Source organism: Botryllus schlosseri, chromosome 5, assembly GCF_051294905.1.
Source record: "Botryllus schlosseri isolate E-star chromosome 5, Bs_hap1, whole genome shotgun sequence".
Classification (NCBI taxonomy): Eukaryota; Metazoa; Chordata; class Ascidiacea; order Stolidobranchia; family Styelidae; genus Botryllus; species Botryllus schlosseri.
This window is the reverse complement of record NC_137240.1, coordinates 1,730,151-1,755,981: the sequence shown is the minus strand read 5'-3', so window position 1 is coordinate 1,755,981 and position 25,831 is coordinate 1,730,151. Positions and strand designations below refer to the sequence as shown.

Here is a 25,831-nt window from a genome sequence, read left to right as displayed (position 1 = left end):
CCTACATTTGATACATCTTGGTGTGTCCTGAGTCGGAAATGTCGGTCGCGCTGGCCGCACCCTTCTAGACTGAAGCATCCCAACGGCATCAAGTGATACTGGGAATATTCCGTTCTCTCATAACTTCGAATACAGTTAGTCTCAATGTCGAGGCACATAATCGTACCAGGCGACCTATACGAAATGTTTTGCCCTATGGTAATTAACAAAAATTTACGAAAATGTGAGGGGACGTGGTCGCTTTCGACGCCCCTAACCAATGCATCGAAATTGTTCCTATTTTTGTCACCAACATTCTAAATTTAGCGGTAAGGCTAATAAAAGTTTCGGTTAACTTACAAGTTCACAATAGAATACGTCGGCATCCTCGATTATTATGAACCTCATCGTGCGCCACTGTTTGAATATGTTGTTGGCTATCGAATTATATAGCAGACCTAGATATACCAGATAGCAAGTACGTTCGAAAATAACTTTCCTCTCCGATTACAGTCATTCACTGATTAAATTGTCAGGTTACCCTAAAAAACGCTGCACACCTCATTTGTTTCAATTCTAACAAGTATAAGCCACCGCAGAGCCATATAAATTTTTTAATTTACTAGCGAAAATTAAAAAAAAAAATTTCATGTCAACCCCATGAAACAGTTGAGTTGTCTTGAAAGACGATGCAAAATGTGAGTTTTTCGTTGATAATTCTCGGATTACCCACCAATGAAGAATAATCCGAGAATTATCAACGAAAAACTCAAATAACTCCGTTTCTACTAGTTGGAATTGAGTCAAATTTGTTTTGCATCGCCTTCAAAGACAACTCAACAATTCCATGGGTATGATTTTTTTTTTAATATTTCCTAACAAATTTTAATTCGCTCTGCGGCGGCTTATGCTTGTTAGAATTGAACCAAATTCGGTGTGCAAAGTTTGTTAGGGCAACCCGACAATTTGTAATGGCTAGAATCTGGAAAAATCATTTTGGAACAGCCCTAGTGCACTTCTTCGACAAGACTTTCAGGATATAAGCGCTACTGCTAAACTTGCTGGCGCCAGTAAATAATTTTTAGTGCTGCGTCAATCAATCAGTTTTATTAATATTTTCATCATATCAAAACATCACAAGACTGCGATAGAATGAAAAAATATCAATGGAATCGCAACTGAATTCAACGATGACGAGCAAGAATAACTGCTAATTTAAAACTGCAGGGTCCTCTGCACACACAAACCTGAAGTCATTGTTTCACGTATGTGTTACCCGTAGGCTATTTATTGGGGAAACAGAATTTTGCTCAAGTCGAAAGCGATATGATCGCATAATGCATAATGCTTGACTAATACAGTAACCATACATTTGTTTGGCGATATTCTGCAACTGCGTTTCTATTATCAACTCTCAAATTAGTAAGTATCTAGAAATTATTAGTAACGATAATGCCAATTTCATCGTTTATATTAGATGATTATTGCTTGACCACTATGGCTTTCAGCCTGTCCAGGCGATCTTCCTTTTGCAGGATGGAAAGTTTGGTACTTTCGTGGATCTTTTCCCCCGTCTCGGAATCGCAGATATGGGAAATTCTTTTGTTCTCCATAATATCAGAAATGATGTCATGGACTCTGTCTTTGGGGCGGTAGGCCCTTTCGAATTTTCGGGAAAAATCCGAGAATCTGACGCAAACTTCGACTGTGTCTCCTGGAAATTTAGATAAAATACAATACGTATCAATTACCTCGCAAAATTATCATAATTTTCTTGGTTTGTATCTGAACCTTCTTTGATTCATAACATACCTGCCATTGCCATTTCATGTTTCTTCAAATCTGAAATGATTGAAACATAAATCATTGCACATAGTTCACTCCCGCAAACCGCGATGCACTTTATCATCCCTTACGTGTCCTATATCAGTTTAACTCTGCATGTTGTTGTTTATGGTATTCATGCTGTTTTGTCGACTACTATGGTCATTTACACCAGGCCGATATTCTTCATTTTTATTTGGTAACTGCGGACTTATAGCACGGCCCACTTATAGGCTTTTTGTGAGACACCGCTTACGCGGATGTGGTGGCGAGGAGGAGCCTAGATAAACCTCCAACTACTAAGGTATAGGAATTCGGAAGTCGACCTCGGTCGGACTCGAACCCCCAACCCATACATACGACCACTTCTGAAGACATATCAGTACAGTGTCTTGGATATTCAATACGACATGCATTTGGTTCTTTTCACCACCAAACAAACATTACACTGGTCGACATGGCTATTGTTTTTTGGCCAAAATGATGACTAAATTTTCGTACGCTGATTACGAATATGAAGTTGCTTTTTTCTATCACGTTAAGATTTTTTATAATCTGCGATTCAAAATGTTGCATTTCAGTGCTAAAACAGCCTGTTTTCCTTGACAATGAGGTTGTCAAGCATTTGAAAAAAATCTTTAGCATTTGGAGCCAATGGTTTGGAGAGAGCCACATGGACAAGGAAAGATTGTTACTTTTGCTCATGTATTTTTATTTTTGATTCAATGTCAAAAATCAGCATCAAATTCAATATCCAATTTGACTTGCGCAATACGATCGATTGCTCATGGGTCAGATGTCACAATTCCATTGCCTTCAAAAGTTTTACCAACAGTTGAAGAAGATTCTCTCGGTGATGAGTCTTTGTCTGAAGAATGTTCTCAGCATGAGTGTGATGATGATCTGCAGCTATGTAAAGTTAGACCAAGCTGAGCTAAATACCTTTGTCGTTAATTTGAATTTGCCAATTTAATCTGCACTTATTGTAGGTTCCAGATTAAAAGCGAAACATATACTGGGCACTGATACCACTGTTGCTTGGTATATGCATCGTGATAGTGACAACACACGCTTCATTGCCTGCGAACTCTCATTAGTCTATTGTGTCGATGTTCAAGGTCTCATATAGAGACATTGGGATCTGTGAATTGCGCTCTTTATTTATGCATCGAGCCTAGAAGCAGTTTTGTCGCACAATACAAGTCAATGTGCTTCTATCCCTGTAGCTGGTACAACTGGCATCAAGAAGTCTTACGAGAATATGACACTTTTGATTTGAAATTTGGAATATATAGTACTCCAACTACTCAAACGTGTTAAGTTCTGTTGATTTTGAACTCATAAATATGCTACTGGTTCAACTGTCTAGCACTACGAGTTATCCTTGTTTCATGTGTGAATGGGACAGTAGAAATCATTGAATTAAGTAAGTGGACGATTAGGTAGTATCTTTAACGAGGCTTTAAAATGTTTTAGAGCCTGCTCCTATCGACAGATCTAGTGTTGTATTTCCACCATTATATATTAAACTGGATCTCATGAAAAAGTTTTTAAAGGCTCTGATCAAAGAGAGTGCATGTTCTAAATACATTCACGAAAGGTTTGCTAACTTGAGTTAATACAATAGAGGGTGTATTTATAGGATCTCAAATCAGAACACTCACCAAAACCCCCTATTTCTTATTAGAAAGGGGGATTTGGAAAAAAATACATGACTCTCTTTCATGGAAGGTGCATCTAAATTTCTTGGAAATACTACGGATCCTGCTTATTTGGAGGGTTTAGTTTAAGATAATAATAACACCTCAAATCAACTAGAGTAAGTTGAGAGCTTTTGTAGGATGTGTTTCGTATCATATTCACGAGAATGAGCACCCTTATAACAGCCGTTTTTGGGTAAAATTTTTATTTGATTTTTGCGAAAAAGTGTGACTTGATGAGTGAATTCTGACGGCAAATTCGCAATCACCATCGTCAACTTATTTAAACTTAATTAATCGTTATAAAAAAAAACAAGAAAGTTGAAAAATCTAGATCAGTGTTATTAAAGCGCAAAATCAAGCACAAACATCATACTACTTGAATATGTAATTCTATAATGTTTATTGCGTGTTGTATTTAGATAGACTACAGGACGCTGTGATGTGGACAGTGGACACTTTAGGAATTACAGAGTACTACGAAATCCTTATACGCGGTTGAATCGTTTACTCTTGGCGTTGGAACCAAGATGATAATCCACATTTCGGGGTTCGTACTATAATACACGGTCTGAAACCGATATGACCCCCGGACACGTATGAAATACTGATATTATCCAATTCTTCCCTGATTCATAACCTACCTGCCTGGGTGACGATTGCAAGTTTCATCACATCTGAAATGATTGGGACAAAATCAGTGCAAACGGCCAAATAAAGTGATGCCAAATAAAGTGATAGGTCAAGCGCTCTCTTTACCTGGAGGAATGTTTCCTTCCAAGTTGGTCCCGCCTTCGTTGTCCTGCGTCATTCTACCGCTCGGTCCAACATCTCTTCGAATGACGTCTCTTGATCCACCCTCAGGCGAAGCGACTGTGATGGAATACGATTCACATTAACCAAGGCGTGATGCTGAGCTTGGCCTTAACGTTCGGTCAGCCAATTTGGACACCGTCGCTGCCCAAAATAACCTGCGAAGCTAGCCACTGTCAACTTTATTTGAAATGAATGCTACAGAAAGCTGAGCCTTTAGTTAGGTTTATACATGCAGAGAGGCAATTTAAGGTTAGGTGTCACGTTTGTGCAATGGTTCGTGTACCGATAATTTCCGATACCCAACAAAACTGTATTTAGAGAAAATATATAGTTATAGCCACAAGAACTAAAATTTTAAATTACGTAAATAGTATGGATTATTAAAAATACTCTATAAATAATTATTCCTTACATATTGTTAAGTGATCACGATTCTTCTCAGTGAGTTGACCCATGACCTTTGAACCGATTGCAGCTCCACCTCTGTTATATAAAGAAAATATATTTTTCTGGATGTGAGATAATGGTGTCAATATTTTTGCAATTAGACGTAGATAGCACTGCATGTTTTGCATAGGCCCAATATCAAAGGTTCTTAAACTTCATTTAAAGCATACATCTCAATTTTTTGTTGCGTATCCATGGAGTACCATGGAGTAGTAATATGAACCATGGTATGGGTAGTGTTGCATTAAAACAAACGGTGTTTTAAAAAAACTTTGTTTAAAACATGTTTTAAACAGTGATTTAAACAAAGGCCTTTTAAAATAAAATGTGTAAATTATGTAATAATTGCCTAGAAACTTTCCAAAAAACATATTGTATGAGCCTGCGGGCAATTACCACCCGATTTAGTCGACGTATTACGAAAAAAGCAAAGGCACTATGAACCAGACATGGGGTGATTACTTCGTGAATGTAATCGATTGCGATTACGATTACTTCTGAATCACGCGATTACGATTACGATTACGATTACAGCAAAATCAGGAAGTAGTCGATTACGATTACGATTACATTAGAAAAGTAATCACGATTACTCACGATTAGATTTATTTTGCATCGTAGTAGTTATATTGGAAGACAATGCATGGATTGCGCTGGAAAGGCCCAATGATATAACTACTGTCTTTAAAAAAGATGGGACATTTCCTTGTTACGTCATAATGTACCCATTCCCCATTTTATAGAGGACGGTTTATCGCACCCAATGATTTGCATTCATGCCAGGTCCATAACTGCCGCACCCCCAATTCCCAATAGGGTGGGGAGCGTGGTTGGAGGGGACTCAAAAGTATTTTGTAAACCAACATAAATTATAGAGCATTTTCGAGAGATTTCATTAACTCGGAATTTCTCTTTGATCTTTGCGATGTAAATGTCTCTAGATAGCTTAATTTCGAAATGCATACGTCCCCCCCTCAAGAAATAAAGCATGCATAATTTATAGTAATAGGCATTTAGGTGCCAGTCAGTACCGCTCCTCGACACATCAAAAGACATATGCAGTTTTGGCCAACATGAGACTCCACGAAGTGCGCTATTAAAGAAAGACATTGGCCAAAACTTGGGGTACGTGTCCATTGTTAATAGCCGCGCTGGGTGGGCGTGACTAACAGTCAATTCCTGCCAATCTGAGCCCACGATGCAAATGCCACCCGGGCGCCAACAGAGCATTAGACATGACAATTTGTGTGTGCGCCTCACGCAAGTTTTTCTTTTAGCCTGCTGTTTAGGTCACTACAATAAATATCTTTTGGCTATATAACAGACCGGAGGTCACGAATTAACAACATACAATAAAGTAATTATTGTTAGATACCACATGTTATAATTATGAATTACGCCCCCTCCCCCCCGCTCTTCAGGTAAATCTGACCATGGGGCGCTGAGATAGGATTAAAAATGCAATATAATGCAATTACCAATATTATTGACAAAATTAAATCTTCAACTTCCAAATTGACTACCCTATGGGGCAGGGCTTCGGAGCCGCCCTAAATTTGTATTGCTCCTGCTCCGGCTCCGGAGCTTTTTTCTAGCATACATTAGCTCCGGCTCCAGCTCCGGAGCCGCATTATTACCACTGCTCCGGCTCCAGCTCCGGCTCCGGCCCTGAAAACTATCGAAGGTGTCTGTCTATATCAGGGGTGGGCAACCCGCGGCCTGCGGGCCATATGTGGCACACGAGAAGGTATTGGGTGGCCCGCGAGCTAATTTCCCATTATAATATCGAAATTCTGTTATATTATCGAAATTAAATTGCTAAGATTGTGAACTTGCAAGGCCGACCAAAAATATAATTAGTCTGGCCACGACACTTGGAATGTTGATGACTAAAATATCAGTTTCGACGCATTGACAGATCCAGGGTCCAGTCACATTTTTAGGAAATCGTCGTACATTAAAATAAACTAAAAAAGTAGTAAAATTTTTCTTCACGCTTCGCGTGTTTAATTGTCACACGATTTCTTTCTTTGTAGCCTACCCCCACCCGAAAATGAAAAAAATGCCTGATTTAGCCAATTGAGTCTAATAATAGACTATTCGCAATTACGGGAGAAAGTATTTTCGCGTTTGCGCTTGCAGAAAGATCTTCGACGATGAAATGTAGGCATAAAATAATTGTCGTATATTAGCGAAAATCCTCGATATCGATATGTCCAGATGCCGAATAGTCCTGTCCTTGCAAACTGAGTCCAGTGGGCGGTATACAATCGGCCCGTAATATACCCAAGTAATAATATTATTAACTTTGAAAATTTTACGCGCCTGGCACGGCTAGTGGGCAGCGCACTCGTTCGTCAATTTCATGTGGCCCTTTAGTCGAAAAGGTTGGCCACCCCTGGTCTATATATATGACTTATTTACCCGTAGGTTGGGTATCTATAGTAATCTAGAGCAGTGCTCTTCAACCGGGGTGGTCGTACACCCTAGGGTGTACCAGAATTTGCAAAGGGTGTACCACTCGGATGGGGTGTACAGGGGTGTACCAGATCCTAATTACAATGAGCCGATGTCTAGCTATCACAAAGGCAGGTCTATTCGTCAGTACAGGTTGACGCACAGGTTAATGAGCAATATGGTGCGATGTTTATCTCAAGTGTAAAACTGAGCACCGCTAGATTGTGATGTCATAAGCAAATATTTCTCCTATTCATTTAGCCGTCTGCAATTCACCAATGGTTCCGTTCGGTGTTGGAAAGGATGTAGTTAACATGTGTTCAGCTAGCTAGAGATTTGTCTTTTAGTGATTCTTGGGGAAACCGCCGCGACAGCTCAGACTTCTTGAATCGGTGCGTCCTTCTCGACGTTAATAAATACTGCAATGCACATAAATGAACTGACGTAGCCAGCCAGGGTCGAAGCAGCTTCCATGTTGAGTTCGAAATCCTATTGTTTTAAAACGCCGATTTTATGTCCGTTATTTCGCCATACATTTGCAATTTGGTATTTTGTTATTAGTGGTGCAAATTAGCGACAAACGACAGTGTATAGCGACATGCGATCTGAGGTTACTGACATCTCTTGCAGCCCGTGTGCTACTATCGACTTTGTGTGGGGCAGGCTTGATGCGCACTAGGCTGGTGTGCCTGCTATCTTCGCTGGTCTGAATTACCGCTTCTGCAGCAGGTAGCTTTACCTACTCTCTCATCGTTCGTAATGTCATGTTGTTTTGGGGCTGACACGAAATAAATTTTAATTTGCGTGGCGGGCGGCCTAACTGGCTGCAAATAGACTCTGAATCCCGTACTTGATTTGAGCTATTAATAAAACATAGAGATCAGAATAGGTGTGTCAAGGGTCGAGATCTCAAAATATGGGAAATATCTGAATCATCTGAAGTTGCCAGAATTGCAGATCAGACTCGGAAATTTTGATTCGTGAAAATAATCCGTCGTCGCGGAGGTGGTGTACCTATTCGTTCGCGAAATGGAGTGATTGACAGCCGCTAATGCCTGGCCAGGGCATTGTCGAATAGTGAATACGTAGAGTATTACCCGGAGATCTCGAACTCGCGAATTAACAGCGCAGCGGAACTCGCTGAAATTTTATAATAGCGTTTGAATGTGGACGTTTTATAACGTCAGTTCTCCAACACGAGTAATATTGTGTGATCCAGGTATTGTCATGCTTTAGGCGTGTACTTAACTATATTGGTAAATTTGAAAGAGATTACAGCGGTTACCGTGTTCACGTGGTTGTTTGCCCCAATTTAAATAAACATGGACATACGTAAGTTCTTCACGAAGCCCAGCGTAAGTGAAAGTGATAATTCTATTGAATCACGCAAGCCAGGCAATGTTGGTGAAACATATACTGAGACAAATGCAGAACAGTGACCTGAAAGTATCACCAGCAACTTGCAGCAGCAGAGATCTGATTCAACGAAAACCATTCGAAAGAAAATGTCCGGTGCCGCCAAGAAACGCAAATGGAATGATGATTACATCCGGTATGGATTTTATCGCACAAAAGAAGAAATGCTGAACCCTTATCCGCCAGCACGCTGTTTGTTTTGTCCTGTCGTCCTTAGTAATAGTAACCTGGCTCCGCGGCATCTAAACAAACATTTAAAAACACAACATCCTAGTCACCAAAACAAATCAAATGCATTTTTTGAGGAATCTCTGCGTCATCAACAGAAGCAAGTTTCTTGCTTTGAAAACGAAGTAAAAGGAGTGAAAAAAGAATTAGCGATCGTTTCCCTAAAAATGACTCATGTTCTACTGAAGAAAAAGCGGCCATACACAGAATTGGAATCCGTAGTTCTTCCTTGTCTTGAAATCGCAGCTGACCATTTGCATGGAGGTGAAAAAGCTCTCAGGAAAGTAAGAGCCGTTCCATTATCAGACACTACAGTTAAACGGAGAAGCGATGATATTTCTCAGGATTTGCTGAAACAACTAGTTGTAAAGCTTAAGAATGCCACTGCCTATGGCATACAGCTTGATGAAACGACAGATATTTCAGATGAAGCGCAATTGATTGTATATTGTAGGTTCGCTGATGCAGAAGCAGAAACTATTGTCGAACATTTTTTGTGCTGTGTAAAAGTTGGAGTTCGTACCACAGCTCAAGCCATCTTTGGTACGTTGAATAAATTCGTTGTGGAACATACTCTCGATTGGAAAAAGTGTAGATCAGTCACTACTGACGGAGCAGCAGCCATGCAAGGTCGTACAAATGGAGTTGTTCAGAAAATTAAACAAGTCGCACCGGATTGTGTATCAAATCACTGCATGATACATCGAGAGGCACTTGTAGTAAAGAAATTAAACCAAGAAAAAAAGGTGGAATGTCCTCTGGAGATTGTTCTTCATGATATCGTCAAAATTGTAAATTTTATTCGTTCACATTCCAAGACACATAGAATGTTTTCAGATCTTTGCAAAGACATGGGACAAGAAGTAATAAGGTTGTTATACCATACCGAGGTACGCTGGTTGTCCAGAGGAAAGGTCTTAAAGCGAGTATTTCAACTGCGGAAAGAGGTGCATTTTTTCCTGGTTCAAAAAGGGCATGTAATGGCTGCTAAATTTGAAGATATCTTTTGGGTTGCAAATCTGTCCTATTTAACTGCAATATTAGAGACCACCAATCAGTTGAATTTATCAATGCAAGGCAGAGGATTTGATGTATTTGAGGTTGCCAGCAAAGTTAAAGCTTTTAAATGTAAGTTGAAGTTATGGCAGAACAATGTTTCAAAATGTGATTATTCAGATTTTGAATGTTTGAACAATTTCATCAAGAACGGTAATTGGGAAACCGATAACCCTAGCCTTGAATCAAAAGTAAAGTCGACCGTACATCAGCATCTCGATGTGCTGCAGCAGAATTTTGAAGCTTATTTTCCAGAGGACGAATATTTGGATCTTGACTCTCTATTGTGGATCGTGCAACCTTTCACAAATGAAAGGTTGGATTTGGGCAACTTGACCGGGGAACTTATTGAACTACGATCAGATTTGGTTCAAAAGGCAAAGTTCAAACAGCTCAAAAGCTACACTGATTTCTGGGTATCACTTCTTAAAATTCCGGACTATCAAAATCTGAGTCAAAAAGCGATTACGATTCTTGTTCGCATGCCTACGACATATCATTGCGAGCAAGGATTTTCGGCACTAGTTCAAATTAAATCGAAAAAAAGAAATTGCATCAAGGATGTCGATATGCTTATGAGAGGAGCACTCGAAAAAAGGCTACTGCCTAACTTCGCGCAGCTGGCGGACGAAATACAGCAGCAACGGTCGCATTGAATGTCTGGCATTATTTTGTAATTTGTATTTGAATGCACATTGGTCCATAAATTCGTTCGTTATATAATCATTTTCGTCAATTACAAACGCCACAAGATTGCGAGTAGTCTTTTAATGAGATCCTTTGGACTAGCTAGGCAATTTCGATAAAAAAAAACATGTACAACAAATGTATTTAAAAGTGACATAACAGACATGTGTCGTTACGCTTTATCGATATATTAGATAATACGGTAATCTCGAGTCCTAATTAGTATTTAGCAGCTCCTATAGCTTGCTAATCCTTATGATAATTAGGCCCTTTACCGACTTGGGTGTTTTATATGAACAGGGGTGTACGAGTTTGGAGAAAACGTTAAAAGGGTGTACCACGTCAAAAAAGGTTGAAGAGCACTGATCTGGAGTCCGTCAGCCGTCAGTAACATCGGATGCAGCAACAAAGACGAAGGTGCCGCCGTGCCGGCTTGTGACGACATAATGAATACTTGTCAATTGTATATAACATCATAGTTGCACTAGAACGCACTTTACTCCGTGCCATTGCTGCGTACAGCATTAATATTCTGATGCCGCGTTTCAACACTGGCCCTGTACTCGTTACTAATAAGCCATACAGCTCAATTCAATCTTTAAATGTGCGATTAATATTCAACTGTAACTGTAGTAACAGCAAAATGGGCGGATATAACGACGTGATCAATAGAAATTCGATTTGTACCAAATGGCCAATGGTTTGAAGTTCGATATTGGTGCACTCGTTACCAGTCCACCCGGTGTCGATCAAGTTTATCGGAATATAATATTTTCCCGTTGTAACGAATCGAATAATCGAATTAAACACTGTGCCACGCCTATAACGATTTAAACTATGCAGTATGCACAATTCTGACAATTGCACATTGCACATTTACAAGTTTACGAAACAGATGATTAGCCTACAAATTGGAAATGGCGTATCAAATCAGTAATTTGTCTCCAGCATAAAATACCAGGGGATTTTCTGCTACTCTTCTGGCATCCCCTATTTACGCTCGAAAGTCCTTACTGGAGTGAATGACGATGATGCGCAGTAATGAATTCCAATTAGCATGCATAATAGCATACTCAATAACACTGTCCAATTTCGCGGCCCGATTAAAGAACTGTCACGAAAAAAACGAGTATTTGCTCATCCGATTCATAGCAACGATGAGATGGAATTTCTCGGCTCGTGCCCGTCATATCGACATGTGCAACGAAAATACATAGTGATCATTATTTTCGAACCGTATACAATTGGCCAACAAAGTTGTGCTGATGATGAAATTACGGGTATGCCGAATACCCACAACTCACAGGCATATTTCGCATATCGAGGTTCGGCATTCATGTACGAAAATTGAACATTGAGCATACGACTAGTCTGCTGTTGGAAAAAGGAGCGCCAAAGAGGAAAATACTCTTAATTTCGCGAAGGCCTGCTGTTGAATTATGTGAACTCAACAGATATGGTTGTTGCATGTATAATAGCATCTTATGAAACACGTCGCAGCCGGAGCTACCCCTCAAATAACTGGCTCCAGCTCCGGCTCCGGCTGAATTTTATGTAGAGCTCCGGCTCCAGCTCCGGTAAAAATGCACGGCTCCGGGGCTCCGGCTCCAAAGCCCTGCTATGGGGGCCCAAGACCAAAGTTTGGTTGTGGGACGCTTTTGCTGTTTTGATCCTGATTCTAGCTACAACCCGCGCTAATGGCTATGGCGACAAGTCCAAATGTTCAGTAAAGAATTGTGAAATAGCGATTGGCGCCCGTTGTGAGTAGATTAATATGAGAATAACAGAAAGTGAACGTAAAATTCTGCCTTCAACTTAATGCAGATAATGTAATGCAAGCTACCATTACGAGAAACGGCGAAACAACGGCCCAGGTATGATATAGATCTGAAGCTGTTGATTTTAATGCTTCGTTGTGGAAACCGTAATGTTTTATTTGACGAGTACAAAATTTTAAACCTTTGTCTGCTTACGTTCGTATCATATAGGCCTACTGCTCACCAAGCACCAACGGTGAAACTGCATTTAACTCTAGAAGTAGAACTATTACATAGTCTAAGCATAACCAAACATCAATATAAAAGTTGCTATTTTAACTTCGACAGAGATGTGATTATGATTAATTATCCTGATGCGAGGTACTGGCGTCTGAAATGTATTGAAAAACCGATATACAGCACGGTGGGTTTTCTTACAATAACACTAATGTGTGGACACTTCCTACGCAAAGACGAGCAAAGCTAATAGGCTACCTTTGACGTAATAATGAGCAGTGGCATTTGAAAATCAGACGTTTGTGCTCTCAATAACTGGTATAATATCTCTTCCTTGTTCACGAGTGATCAGTTTATGTCACAGTCCTTGTACAAATAAAAAGTAATCGTTCTTTCACAAAGAAATCGATTAAATATGGGAAGTAGTCGATTACGATTACGATTACTTCGGGATTTTTTCGAATGTAATCGATTGCGATTACGATTACTTGAAAATGCTGTAATCGTCGTAATCGATTACGATTACTAATCACGATTACCCCATGTCTGCTATGAACATTATCACAATTTGTGTCGTGGCAGCACATAGCTTGAAGAAAGCGTCAAGCGCCACTTTTTTGTGCCAAGAATAATAATAATGAACCATGGTATATCTATTGATACTGTTACGATCGTTGATGTGAATATCGCCATTATTCGGACAATCATTATTCAAGAAGAAAGAGCTTATGATATCTGACTACCAGTAGGTTAGTGCTGCTAATATAGTCTGCATTCAGCCAAAGTGGTTTTGCAAGTAAGTATTGCCAGAACAGTAAAATGTTCACCCAAAACCAAGGCTGGGTATAACGATTCGAGATCGAGTATCAATTACGATACGAGTGGTGAGTATCATTATTTTCGAGTAACGGAAATATACGTCTTTCAGACCAAGAGTAGAATCGGAAAAAGTAATCTCGCAGGTTTCTTCCTACTGTGCTATAGCCTCTAAAACAGTAGTTCTCAACCGGGGGTCCTTGAAGTATTTTCACGGGGGTCCGCGAAGCCTCTAAATTTGTAAAAAGATTGACAACCTAATTCTTATTTATGTTTTAATCAGGAAAAGCATGAGTCAGTTTCGCTTCGTAATTGCTAAAACTTTAGAACTCAAATCATTCAAATGGTCGTCTGAGAAGAAATATCCTACTGTGCAAACCCATTTTAATTGTCAAATTGCCTATAGCCTGCTGGTGCAAACATATTGCTGTTTAGAGATGTTTTGTTCGGGTTTGTGGAAAAAATGAAATGTTGCAGATAACAAAGTCAAACAGGGTGACTTCGAAATGCTTGCAAAACATTTTGGATACGGTTTTGTCAGTCTCAGCCAATTAGTAAACAGTCATTTGATATAGAAATTCCTTAATATTTTGCTAATCCGTCCCACTGAAGGGGGTGCCTTTATTTTGTACATGCAAGCTAATGAAATACTGATGAAGCTAATTAAGCTAATGAAAAAGTAAGCTAATTGAAAGCTAATAAAGCTAATGAAAAAGTAAGCTGATGAAAAGTATGCTAAGGAAAATATAATGAAGCTAATGAAAAGCTAATTAAGTTAATGAAAAGTAAGCCAAAGAAAAGCTAATGAAGCCAATGAAAAGCTAATTAAGCTGATGAAAAGCTAATGAGAAAAGGAAGCTAATGAAAACCTAATGAAACAAGTTAATGAAAACTAATGAAGCTAATTTAACAAGGCAGCAAATTGAACAATGCACATCGAAAAACTTCGCTGATTGCAATTGCGAAATGTGTGCGTTTGTTGATTGACGCTGAATTGGTATCTTTGAAATAATAATTATTAACCGACATCAATGCCAGCCTCGTTTATGGATAAACTACGCTACGAGTACTATCTCGAGATATTATTGAAAATACTCGTGATAGTCGTGATGTATTCATTTACGACTATGAAATGTTGCAACTTTATCGTTCCTAATGACTATGATAAATTATTATATTTGGAACCCCTACACATCGCTGCTTTTTGGTTGAACATTGTGCCAATGAAAACGTAGCTTTCTATTTACAAAATATATTGACCCTACATTGCTTAACTAAACCAGTTATAGAACTTTTTCTCTCCTGCGAACTGTTTGTTCTGGTTGAACCTCTACTCTACTAAACAATAGCTGTCCCGACAACCATTAGCCGCAGGCGCGTAACACCAGTGCCGATATACAGTCTGGGTAAGAAGGTACGATAACGACAGAAATCCGTATCCGTATCCGAATCCGTATGATATATCCAGATGATTGCCTCACAATGAAATTCAAATCGGAATGAAAAAAAAACATCTTATAAGTCTAAATTTGATAAAAATTCTAAACGTGGATTTAAAATTTTGGATTTGATACATCCAGAATCATATGAGCAAAATACTAATCTGGACTTACTTCCTTGTTTCATTGGCTTCATTTTTACATTAAGTGGTTTCATTAGCTTTTCATTAGCTTCATTAGCATTTCATTAGCTTAATTAGCTTTCCATTAGCTTCATTAGCTTCATTAGCTTTTCATTAGCTTGCATGTACAAAATAAAGGCACCCCACTGCAGGAATTAAAACCTCGCCACGAAATCTATTTTCTTCCTTGATATAACCACTAAATAACTTCAATATGAGATGCTAGATAGAAATGACTAGGCTGGACGTGATATGTTCATTAAAAATTCACACCAAAAGCTGTCGGCGGAAGCGTTGCGCGTTAATATAACATTCGCCACAAATATATCTTTGTAGAAATGGATTTTCGGCACTCGTTCATATCACATCGAATACGGGAGACAAGACAATAAACACAGCTGTAAAATTACTTTCGAAATAATAAAAGTCAACCCAATTTTTACATTTAGTGTACTGGAATTTTCAAGAAATGTCATTTTTTTGCTGTTTATCACTAGCCTGCAAATTAATATTTGCGCAAGACAGTTGACGGTTGCACGATAATAGAGGTAATTTTGAACGAAAACTTGAGGGGGTATGCGGGGGTCCGCGAAGAAGAAAAGATTGAGAACCACTGCTCTAAACCAGTGTTCCCCAACCTTTTCCGACTCATCGCCCCCCCTATCAATCTCGAAACAAATTTTCGCCCCCCCCCCATATTTACGCGTCCAAAAAAGAGGACATATAAACGGGAAATTTATTCATTCAACTCTGATCGCTGGTGAATTTACTAAAAAAAAGTATTTTTCCGAGGCGGTACGCGCTCGGAAAACAGGTTTCCGCGTCTACTTTCCGTTGAGTTGACCTTTTTCGCATCATAATCAGAATAAGCCGCCTCTACGTGCATTTTCGGCCATGTTGATAAAATATATCTCAGTAAACGTACCAACATTTTCGCCCCTCCCCCCACAGTCGCCCATTTGGTATTCTCGCCCCCTTGTTTCTCAAAATCGACCTCGACCTTGATCGGTCGTAACTCAGCATCCAATAAATGGTGAACAGACCTACAAATCTTCAGGTACTATTAAAAATCCTTTTACTAGACGCAATTTATAACGACACGACGTCTACAACCTTTCTATCACCATCAAAGCGCGGATGATACCCCAGTGCCCGTAATTACTTTTTCCTGCTTTAGAGCAGACTTCTTTAAGAGATATCATCTGTGTATGGCTCTCAACGCCGGTTATTTTTCTGGCATCAACGTACCTAGGCATGTCACGACCGACATTGAGATTTCCTGCCGAAGTTCTAGGGCAATTCGATTCGGTTTCTTCCGAAGTAAGTCGTTGCTCCACAGGTCGCCAGAAGTATTTCCAAGAATGATTTTCCAATCTCTTTTTGTTTGCAAAGACAAGAAATCTCAAAATAACCGTTGTTGTTTCCCTCTGGCTTTCTAGTGTGAGGTAGGATGTACGACACCCTCCCGCTTGGCAGACACGCTGCACTGTATGCTCAACCTCAGTAGGATTAAAAGTGAAGTCGCTTTCGTGATGCTCTGAGAATATTCTACTTCTTAATGAAGTGGAATATTTGCAGTGAAATGGGTCATAAGGATGAACTTTCGCGTCCTTGCCTATTCTCTTTTTTATATTGTTTTTACAGTCTTGTTCAATTGTTACATCGTTGAGCACTGTGGCAATAGCAAATTGGTCATTATCGTGACAAACGATGATGCGTAGAGCGTAAGATGGACCGAAAAGATTCCTCAAAAATGCCGAGAATTTGCTGAAGTGACTGACTTGGAACTCAATGTCTCTTGACTGTCCAAGTGGACACGAGTGGGCGATGTTCCAATCTTTCTCATCTTCATCAAAACGTAGCACTTCCACAAGTAAATCCTCATTGTCGTCATCGACACACCACGTTTTCATTTTTACGATCGCAGGAACTCTCAAGTCCTGCGCCTTAACGTGTAGAATGGGCGTAATTCCGACCTTATCGCGAGGCCACGTGTCCGGATTTATGCTAACTGATACGGTCACACTCTGTGTTTTCTCAAAACAGCCCATTGGAAATGTGACAGAACACTCGCCGATATTGATTGTTTTGCCTTCAGGGCCGACGCATTCCGAAACTTCAGCGTAGGGAAATCCTTCATGCAATAAACAGTATAATGCATCAGTGATACAATAATCACAATAGGGTATCTTATCCCTCGGTGCTCAAGCCGGCAACTACGAAATAAAAATGATGAAAATTGGCCTGGTGTAAATCACCATAGTAATCGACATACACAATGGATACTAGAAACAACAACAATCCCGTAAAGTTGAACACACGGACATATATTATGCGAGATATCGGTTCAAAATCAATATTTCAACGTAGGCAGACTAGTGCTGTTTAACCTTGTCGACTCATGGACCGATAAAATTTCAATGACAAATTTTGCTGCCTTGTGAACCTTTATCATCAAAAGACATACGACTTCGCTGTTTGCTACATACTATAACATTGTAAAATGTCCCTAAATTGTACTGTTGAATTTCTGCCCATTTTGTTTAGAAAGTCTTCTTATCTTTCACATATTATTCATCGTCCTAAACGAGCTATATGCTACTTTGAAACGGTGTGGTACAACACGTGCATCACTGTGGCGTAAGATAGTTCGGAAGTAGATAATGAATTCTATTTTACGTCAGAAGGCGTTAAATTAGGTTCGTAATTTCTGAATCAGTCTAAAATTTGTTGGGTTTTTGATTTCTCTGATTAATAGACAAGCCTACAACTTCTGCGGTTGCAATTGAGAACAAATTTGAAACAAGGTTGTCGGACCGGCCGGAAGGAGGACAAAGCCGGCGGTTAGGAAGCGCTGTCTTAGACCATGTCAATAACCAGGACGAATTCTACGTGTCCTAATTGAGCGAATACCGAAACCAAATCGATATTGACTAGCAATATCGACGAATTATCCCATACAGTTGCATCGAATCATGTAAGAAATCGCTAGTCTTCATTTGAATGCAGACCGTACATTCTACCGACTTCGATTACAGTAGGCCTACCATATTTTCAGTACCCTAAAAGAGGACATTTTTATAGGGTACATTCCTAAAGTAAAATTGCGCTACGTTTAGCAGTTCACTCAGACACTTTTTTGATTCTGTAATGCTGGAAATATTCTCTCCAATTTTCATGAGTCATCTGTTAGAAAAGTAGTCGGCAACCTTTTCACGAAGCGACCCCCGATTTTATGGAAAGAGAAATCAGCATTTACGTGTGACCCCCCATTTGCTTATCTTATACGGAAAATAGTATTAAAGTAATGCTGAAACTATCAGTAAGTTAATCATGCACCATTAAATGGGGTTACCATACGCCCTCTTTTAAGAGAATTTGTCCTCTTTTTGGACTTTTTTGAAAGTGTCCTCGGAGGACTCCCAAATGTCCTCTTTTTTGAGAATTTTGTTTAAATATAGGGCAAGATTCGAGTGAGATACAGTAAATCTTCAAAGAAGTAACGCTCAGGTGGCTATTTCGGAAGCTGAGCCGGAAATCTGAATTTTTTTAGTCAACCAACGGATAATGTGAAAAAAAACCTGTATTTCGGGATTGCAGGCGGAGAGATGACCTTTTTTTTAGTCGACCTGGAAAATATTACCATTTTTTCAGGATTTTTCTCCGGTATTTCAATTCTAAAAATTTTGAAAAAGTGTTCTCTTTTCAGATTTCCAAAATATGGTAACCCTATCATTACAGAGACATGTAGGTACAAAAATAGACCACAATTATTATTTTTTATACGTTTCAATTTACACTTGAACTTGATTTCACGAATACAATTTTTTTTAAATTTCCTTCAATGTAGGCCTACTTATTGCGCCGAATCTCGATTCAAACAGTCATGGGGTTGGAAACGGGATGGGATAAGTCAGTGGTTCCCAACATTTTTCGACTCATAGCCCCCTTTTGAAGCTCCACACCGATCATCGCCCCCCAAATATTGGGAACAGAAAAACAGCACTTCGTCACCCCCTAAAACGTTGGTCTTTTGTCCCATAGGGGGAGATACCCCTCAGACCCCCTGTCAGCCAGAGGCCGTTTTTTCGCTACATATCAGCTATACCCTATTTCATGTATACTGTTTGGTGGGTCACCGTATTTCGCCTAAACGCGCGAAGTGCCACAATTTATATAATTCATGTTTGAATCGGTCAATATGGTCGGGAATTGCATATATATTGCTATCAATTTTTTCATCCTCTTTCTGCTCACGTTATCAGATTTACCGGTAGAGCTGAGTGTGGTGTGTTGGAAAAGGTAGGACACCCCTAAATAATAATTAAACATCTTCGGGCGTATACCCGTTGGCAGGAACGAAAAGGCACTCGTCAGGCCCCCCCAAAAAACTTTGGTCTTGGGCTCTCATAGGGTGATAAACCGACCCCCATCACGTTGTTCGCTTTTGCCACGAAATTAGGTGGAATCGTTGTTACATTGACTTCGTTACATGATGCTATCTCGTGACCTCCTATATCTGCTATGTCAGAAGATATGGAAATCGTCAAAACGTACTAAACTAAAAGACGCACACGATTTCAAATTGGTATTTCTTAACTGGCAAATATTTTTTTCTTTGCGGGATGGCATTTGTCCTGTAGGGTTAAGGTTGCCAGGGCAGGAACATTCGACGCCAGCCATTGAGGCACATATGGACAATTAAACATATATGTATATTGTATATATATCGAAGTTTTCGGTCAGCATTCCTTTACGGCCAAGGTCTTCCCGCTGCTAATGGTTCTGGCGCACTTCTCGGAGTCGCATGTTACATGGCCTCTAACTTCATATGTCTTGTAATGGCTGACGCCGAAGTCTCCCATATCCCTAAATCATGCGTATTTTTGTTGGGGGACGGGTACTCCACAGTCAAGATATATGAAAATATAAAATCGAACTCAGCGCGAAAATATTTTGAAAAAGTTGCATGAATTTTTAAAAAATTACTCTACAATTTATGTTAATTCACGAAATACTTTTCGCCCCCTTCGAGTTCGGGCCCCCACCCCAATTCGGGGGTTTGGGGTGCGGTAGTTACGGTCCCGACTCCAATATAGCCGTCTTAACGCGCCATCACCCCTTCGTCCGTTTTCGCCCCCCCTATCGCCCCTTCGTTGTTTTCGCCCCCCCCCCCTAGACCGCCAAATCGCCCACGTTGGGAACCACTGGAATAAGTGGTTGAATATAAATTTTACATAGTCACACGTTACATGCATTGACGCCCAAGCGTAGAGGTGAGGTAGAGAAGATCCAAACCTGCGCCATCATAATCTTATAAGCATTGGGCTTGTGTCTGTAAAACTGCAGAATCCAGATGCGTTTACAGATCACGATTTTCCTCAGCCGGGAAAATGACTTCAACCATTAAAGTGTTATGACGTAATTGATATTAATTATGTAACCTTTAACAGCCCATCAACACAGACTAAGACACAAAGTTGTCGGAGATCCTGAGATTGCCTGAGTTGCTATTTGGGTAACGATCCGGGCACAGAATTTAAAATACCGGGTGTCGATCGAATTCTATATTGTCGCACATATTCCACAAAGGCTGATAACTCAAACAATACCGGATTATTATTTTATTTGGTAATGAATGGAGACAGCAATAAATTAATTACGGTGAATTATGGCGACCCCAGAAAAGTTAAGTCGAAACCATTTGGGGTCGCGACCCACAAGTTGTCGACCACTGTGTTAGAAAATGCAGTACCGTCAGCTTCGTGCCGCGTTTGCTAATATTTGCGCAAACCTTGGTACTAGGGATGGTGTGAACCTCTGCAAGGTTCAGGTTCATGTGAACGCGAATCTTTTTGAACGGTTCTGTGTGAACGCGAATGTGAACCTCATGACGTCACGTGACGTCATATTGCTAATTCAAACCTTATCTTTCAATGAAGTGATAGCATATATTAATGTACACGATACCTAGCGACGACTCGGGCCACATAATGCAACAATGCTGAAGTACATATTGGCGTTTTAAACATCGCTAAATGTATCAACTGAGGCAATCAAAGGATATAATACTCTCATAAAATCAATATCTTCCGTCGCTTTGCCACCAATTTCGACGAGGACTTACCAAGGAATATACACTTATCCCTTAACGGTCTAGGCCAGACCGGCATCTGAGTATTGCTACATTGATATTGAACAGAGTGTAAAATGGGTTTTTATACTTGCTACCGATATTACCCCATTAAGAAGTTATACAGCAGTTGCCAACACCTCAATCGAAATGATTTGGTTTTAATGATGCAGTTAAGATATGAAGTCAAGATTGACCCCGTACGCCTTCTCGAATTTTTACATCAGAATACGATATCAATCTTATTGATTGGTTGAATAAGTATCATTCGCTGACTACGTATTTCGCTCATGATGTTGTGTGATTGCGGGTCAAGCTCACAGCAGGGAGTCACTAAATATTCACAAACGGAAAGCTGGATAATTCGAGCAAACTTTTGTAAAAAAGCAAGTAAAATTTTTGATATTGTCAAGTGCATGCTCGTTGAGTTTTGATTTTTTTATGCTGCCAGCGCCATACATAGAGTGGCCCGCAGTTGAAATGCAATAAATTTGAACCAAAGACGTTATAATGAAGTGAAAATTGTAACATATGAAAAAGGTTCACAATGCAGAACCTACCAAGGCTCTGTTGTGAACGCGAACCTCTAAATTTCCGAGGTTCACACACAGAACGCGAACGTGAACCTCACGTCCACATCATCCCTACTTGGTACTATAGCTTAGCGTCATCAATGGTTTAGCATCATCAATGAGAACCTTTTTATCTGCAAGATAATTTACAAATGGCTGAGCGTTAGCCCATTCTTGACATTGGACAGTAGCATCTAATCAAACATTTCAATTCATCAATTGAAAACCCCGGGTCACCACCCATTTATAAAGGTTCAGTTGCTAAAGAGAATGTCGACCAATCTTTGCATTAACAATCAAGAATGTAGAGCTGGTAGCTGGCAAGGCAATTTGTTCGAAAACGTTTTGCAAACCAGCAATTCAGCGTGTCTCATAGCTACCGTAATTTTTTGTAAATAAATAAAACATTTCGCATGAAAGTCTCGTTGAAAGTATAAGCAACCAACGAAATGCAAAGAACGAGGACATTTGGGTGTCCAAGGAGATCCATTCCCTTTTATTGACAAACAAGGACAAATCCTCCTAGAAGAGGAAATACGGTACCCATAGATTTCAGAAACTGTATTGTGCATCCCTGTCCCTGCTGGCACACACACACCAACACATGCACTTACACAGAACCATAAATACACACAAACTTATACGACGTAGCACACACTCAGATGTGAAACACACACACAGGCTCGTGAGACATATCCCACACACACACACACACACACACACACACACACACACACAGCCACACACGTATGACCTATCAACATCGATACATATGTAGAATGTCATCGATTTAAAACCAACCTGGCTGAGCGTCGATTGCCTGTTTCTGCACATCAGTATCAGTATCAGTGAGCCTACCAGAATCAGTATCATCTGGAATAAATTGAACATGAATGAGTGAAATGGTGCAGGTGAAATGGTACATATGCAGAATGTCATCGATTTAGAACCAACCTGGCGGAGCGTCATTTGCCTGTTTCTGCACATCAGTATCAGTATCAGTGAGCCTACCAGAATCAGTATCATCTGGAATAAATGGAACATAAATGAGTGAAATGGTGCAGATCTAACCGAAACGAATCGCCGAGCCTATTTTAATCGCTACCGCGCCCTGGTTGGATTCCATCATGCTGGCGTCGCCCACATTGGCTTTTGCAATCAATTTTCCTGAACCACTTTCAGTCAGAGTAACTGTGATAAAACCTGCTGGATAAAACCTGGCTATACGACCATAAGTTTAGGTAGCCACGTTCGGCGAGCCTTCGCAATTGCCGGCTACTATATGTTGTGTGCGTGTGTACCGTCAAATTCCGAGAAGACAGAATAGTGCAACCCAGTTCTGAGTTTTCTCGATACATGGAACAAAGGCTAGATTATTAACAGCGAGGCGAAAACGCCAATGCGAAACCGTTTTATGCAAGTTATATAAAGATATGGGTTGCATGAAATACAAAAATCAATTTAAAACATACATGTTTGAAACATGGCCCTTGTTTAAAACATGTTTTTTACTGTTTTTTTTTAACCATTACGTCATGAATCTTTAATTGTGGCGTCACAGTGGAATGACATTGCAATTGCAAATATAGGGCAAATATGGCTCCTTCAAGGAATACGGTTTGCGACCACTGTCCCAAACAGACCAAAACTATCTTAACCAACCATGTCGTTATGCAGCATTTTTACGTCGGCGGTCTTCATCATCAGAACACCCATTCCGTAACAATGATCTACATGCTATAACTGTTGAACCGATGACGATTTCGCCCCACATCGTATACGTCGATTATATTGGGTTCAAATCGTCCGTAGGCTCACATCACGTGTTTTCTCGAAAGTATTTCCACGATTATGGCATAATTAGACAATGATTGAAAAAGAATCGCAATACTTTATTTTGAAGTCAGATGTTTAAAACACTGTTTAAAACATGTTTTAAACAAAGTGTTTTAAAGCACAGTTTGTTTTAAATGCAATCATACATATATTTATATATAGTTCTCAATGAATATAATGCAGTGGCCGCACTGCTATATAACTTCGGAGTCAAAAGGTCGGTGATTTCACAAAGCAATTTGGTCTATTCTATCCATCAAATGTGAATTTTTGAAGTATGGCAGCGGTGTCAAACACGCGGCCCGCGAATCAATTCTGAGGCTGCGTTATAACCATCCGACACCGTTGTTACGGTTTCATTCTAGTCACCATTAGGAACCAAGTCGCTGATATTGACATCAAACTAAGGAAAGGCAAATGTGCACACTGAGTTCACTGAGTTCACTGGCTTTTGAAATAATGGACCAGAAAGTAGTAGTTCTTCAAAGAAAAGAAAACGTCAATGCGAAACGTTAATGCGGGTTACATGGAGAATATAATATAGTCAAAAAATATATAATTCACATGTCTGTTTTCGCACTGGCGTATCAGTTTTGGCTCAAAGGGTCCCCAGCCCCACGTAAACCGGAATCGCGATTTATTACTTATGAACCAAATTCCAACGCCCACGCTTATAGCGAATTTCTCTATATTTCTCACAGCACATACCCAGGGATAACGCCAGGTCACGACTAAAACAGTGCTTCGTAGCCGGTGTTCCATGGAAGGTCAAAAACATGACACACACTCAAATCATACATTTTATGTGTGATGACTAGGGCGATTTTTCAACCTGAAAAACGGAAGATTTTGACCTAAAATTTGAGAGTTTTGACATTTTATGACAATAAAAAGCTTTATTTTATCAAAATTTTGTGCTCGTGTATGTAAATTAGGCGTTTTCGCACATAATGTTAGAATTTTTCTACTTATCTTCATTTATGGTTGGAACTGTCTGTCCTTACGAAGTATAGTTTGCCCTGAAAAAATTTTTGACTTACAAACTGACAAATTTTTACATGAAAACATTTTAATTCAACGAAATCTGAACCTATGAAGAATTCCAGTAGTTACATCACGCATTATGGTAGAAATAATTAAAATTTGTTGTAGTACTAGGAAAGATGCTTTCCGATATTCTCAGGTAAAAACTAGAAAGTGTCTGTCCTTACTAAGTAGCTTGCCAAGAATGAAGAAATAACGTTCGACAGCACCATTTATTGGCTGGCAACACTGAAGTTGTGCGTACACTGCTGTGTTGCTTCATTCTGGCAATGTTGTCTGCATCACAATTTTTCATTATGCGTTTCGTGATATATGACCCAATGCCCATGCAATCTTGATTCAGTTGGGACAGGGGTGGCCAACCTTTTCAGCCAAAGAAATGTTCTACTTTATGGTCCTATACGAAAATCGACGAAAAATCCCGGATTCTGGCTACGCCACTGCGTCAGAACTGATATATTAGCCATCAATGTCCCAAATTTAGCGGTCATGCTAATAAAATTTTGGTTGGCCTTGCAAGTTCACAGTAAATTACCTGGGTAATTTATTTTTAGGAGTGATGATACATCCTTAATGGTTGGAGGGAATTAGAATCCGTAGTCGAATTGTGAATACAGTGGTGTCACATTCCGGTACAATGCAATACGCAGGGTGTTACGGGTTCAAAATCGACATAACGACCGTTTGAAATGCTGATTCGATCTCCCATATTTAATAGCCCGTTTCCAATTCCAGCAATTTGGAGCAAGCTTTAGTGTTTAGACCAGTGGGTCTCAACAGGGTATTCCATGGAATGGCAGGGGTTTCTGAGCCAGTCTCGGGGTTTCATTGGAGATAAAGACGTACGCCAAATTCATACTTACAGTGGCGAGATAACTTAGTGGTACGTTACACAGCTGGAGCACCAATAGGGTGTGAGTAGGGCTGGGCACAATGATTCGAGTACTCGAATCTGAATCGAGCCGAGTAGTAAAGACAATTTTTTCGAGTACTGAAATTATACGCTCCTAGCTCCTGCATGTTAATTTATCACCGAGAATTCTCATTTCGATACATAGTTTCTACTGCAAAAGCCTTGAAACCTTGATTGGCCTATCGCAGCATACAAAACATAGTACAAAGCTACGACCGATTCTGGAAACAACATATTTCCAAAATCATGATCATCCACAACATTGTCCCAAAGTGCAATGAAATCGATCGGT

The 25,831-nt window shown here is 39.8% G+C and overlaps 2 protein-coding genes across 2 annotated transcripts in view; both read right to left on the bottom strand.

Moving 5' to 3' along the window:
• LOC145439606 (uncharacterized) overlaps nucleotides 1-25,831 on the bottom strand; it is a 231,524-nt gene that overhangs the window by 65,869 nt on the left and 139,824 nt on the right. The gene's annotated exons all lie outside the window — the stretch shown is intronic.
• On the bottom strand, nucleotides 1,072-22,621 carry LOC145439595 (uncharacterized). Its single transcript, XM_080317101.1, has 7 exons — nucleotides 22,548-22,621; nucleotides 16,290-17,175; nucleotides 4,732-4,802; nucleotides 4,263-4,376; nucleotides 4,148-4,180; nucleotides 1,792-1,821; nucleotides 1,072-1,693 (listed from the first exon to the last, which is right to left on the bottom strand). Exons 2-7 carry the CDS (start codon nucleotides 17,090-17,092, stop codon nucleotides 1,461-1,463), a joined length of 1,284 nt encoding a protein of 427 aa, XP_080173227.1. The 5' UTR covers nucleotides 17,093-17,175; nucleotides 22,548-22,621; the 3' UTR covers nucleotides 1,072-1,460.

Coding starts and splice junctions, on each gene's coding strand:
- LOC145439595 (XM_080317101.1), bottom strand. CDS start 17,092: ATGGGCTGTTTTGAGAAAACACAGAGTGTGACCGTATCAGTTAGCATA. Junction 4,803..16,289: donor GTCGGTCGTGACATGCCTAG/GTACGTTGATGC, acceptor TTTATATAACAG/AGGTGGAGCTGCAATCGGTT. Junction 4,181..4,262: donor GGAAGGAAACATTCCTCCAG/GTAAAGAGAGCG, acceptor CAATCATTTCAG/ATGTGATGAAACTTGCAATC.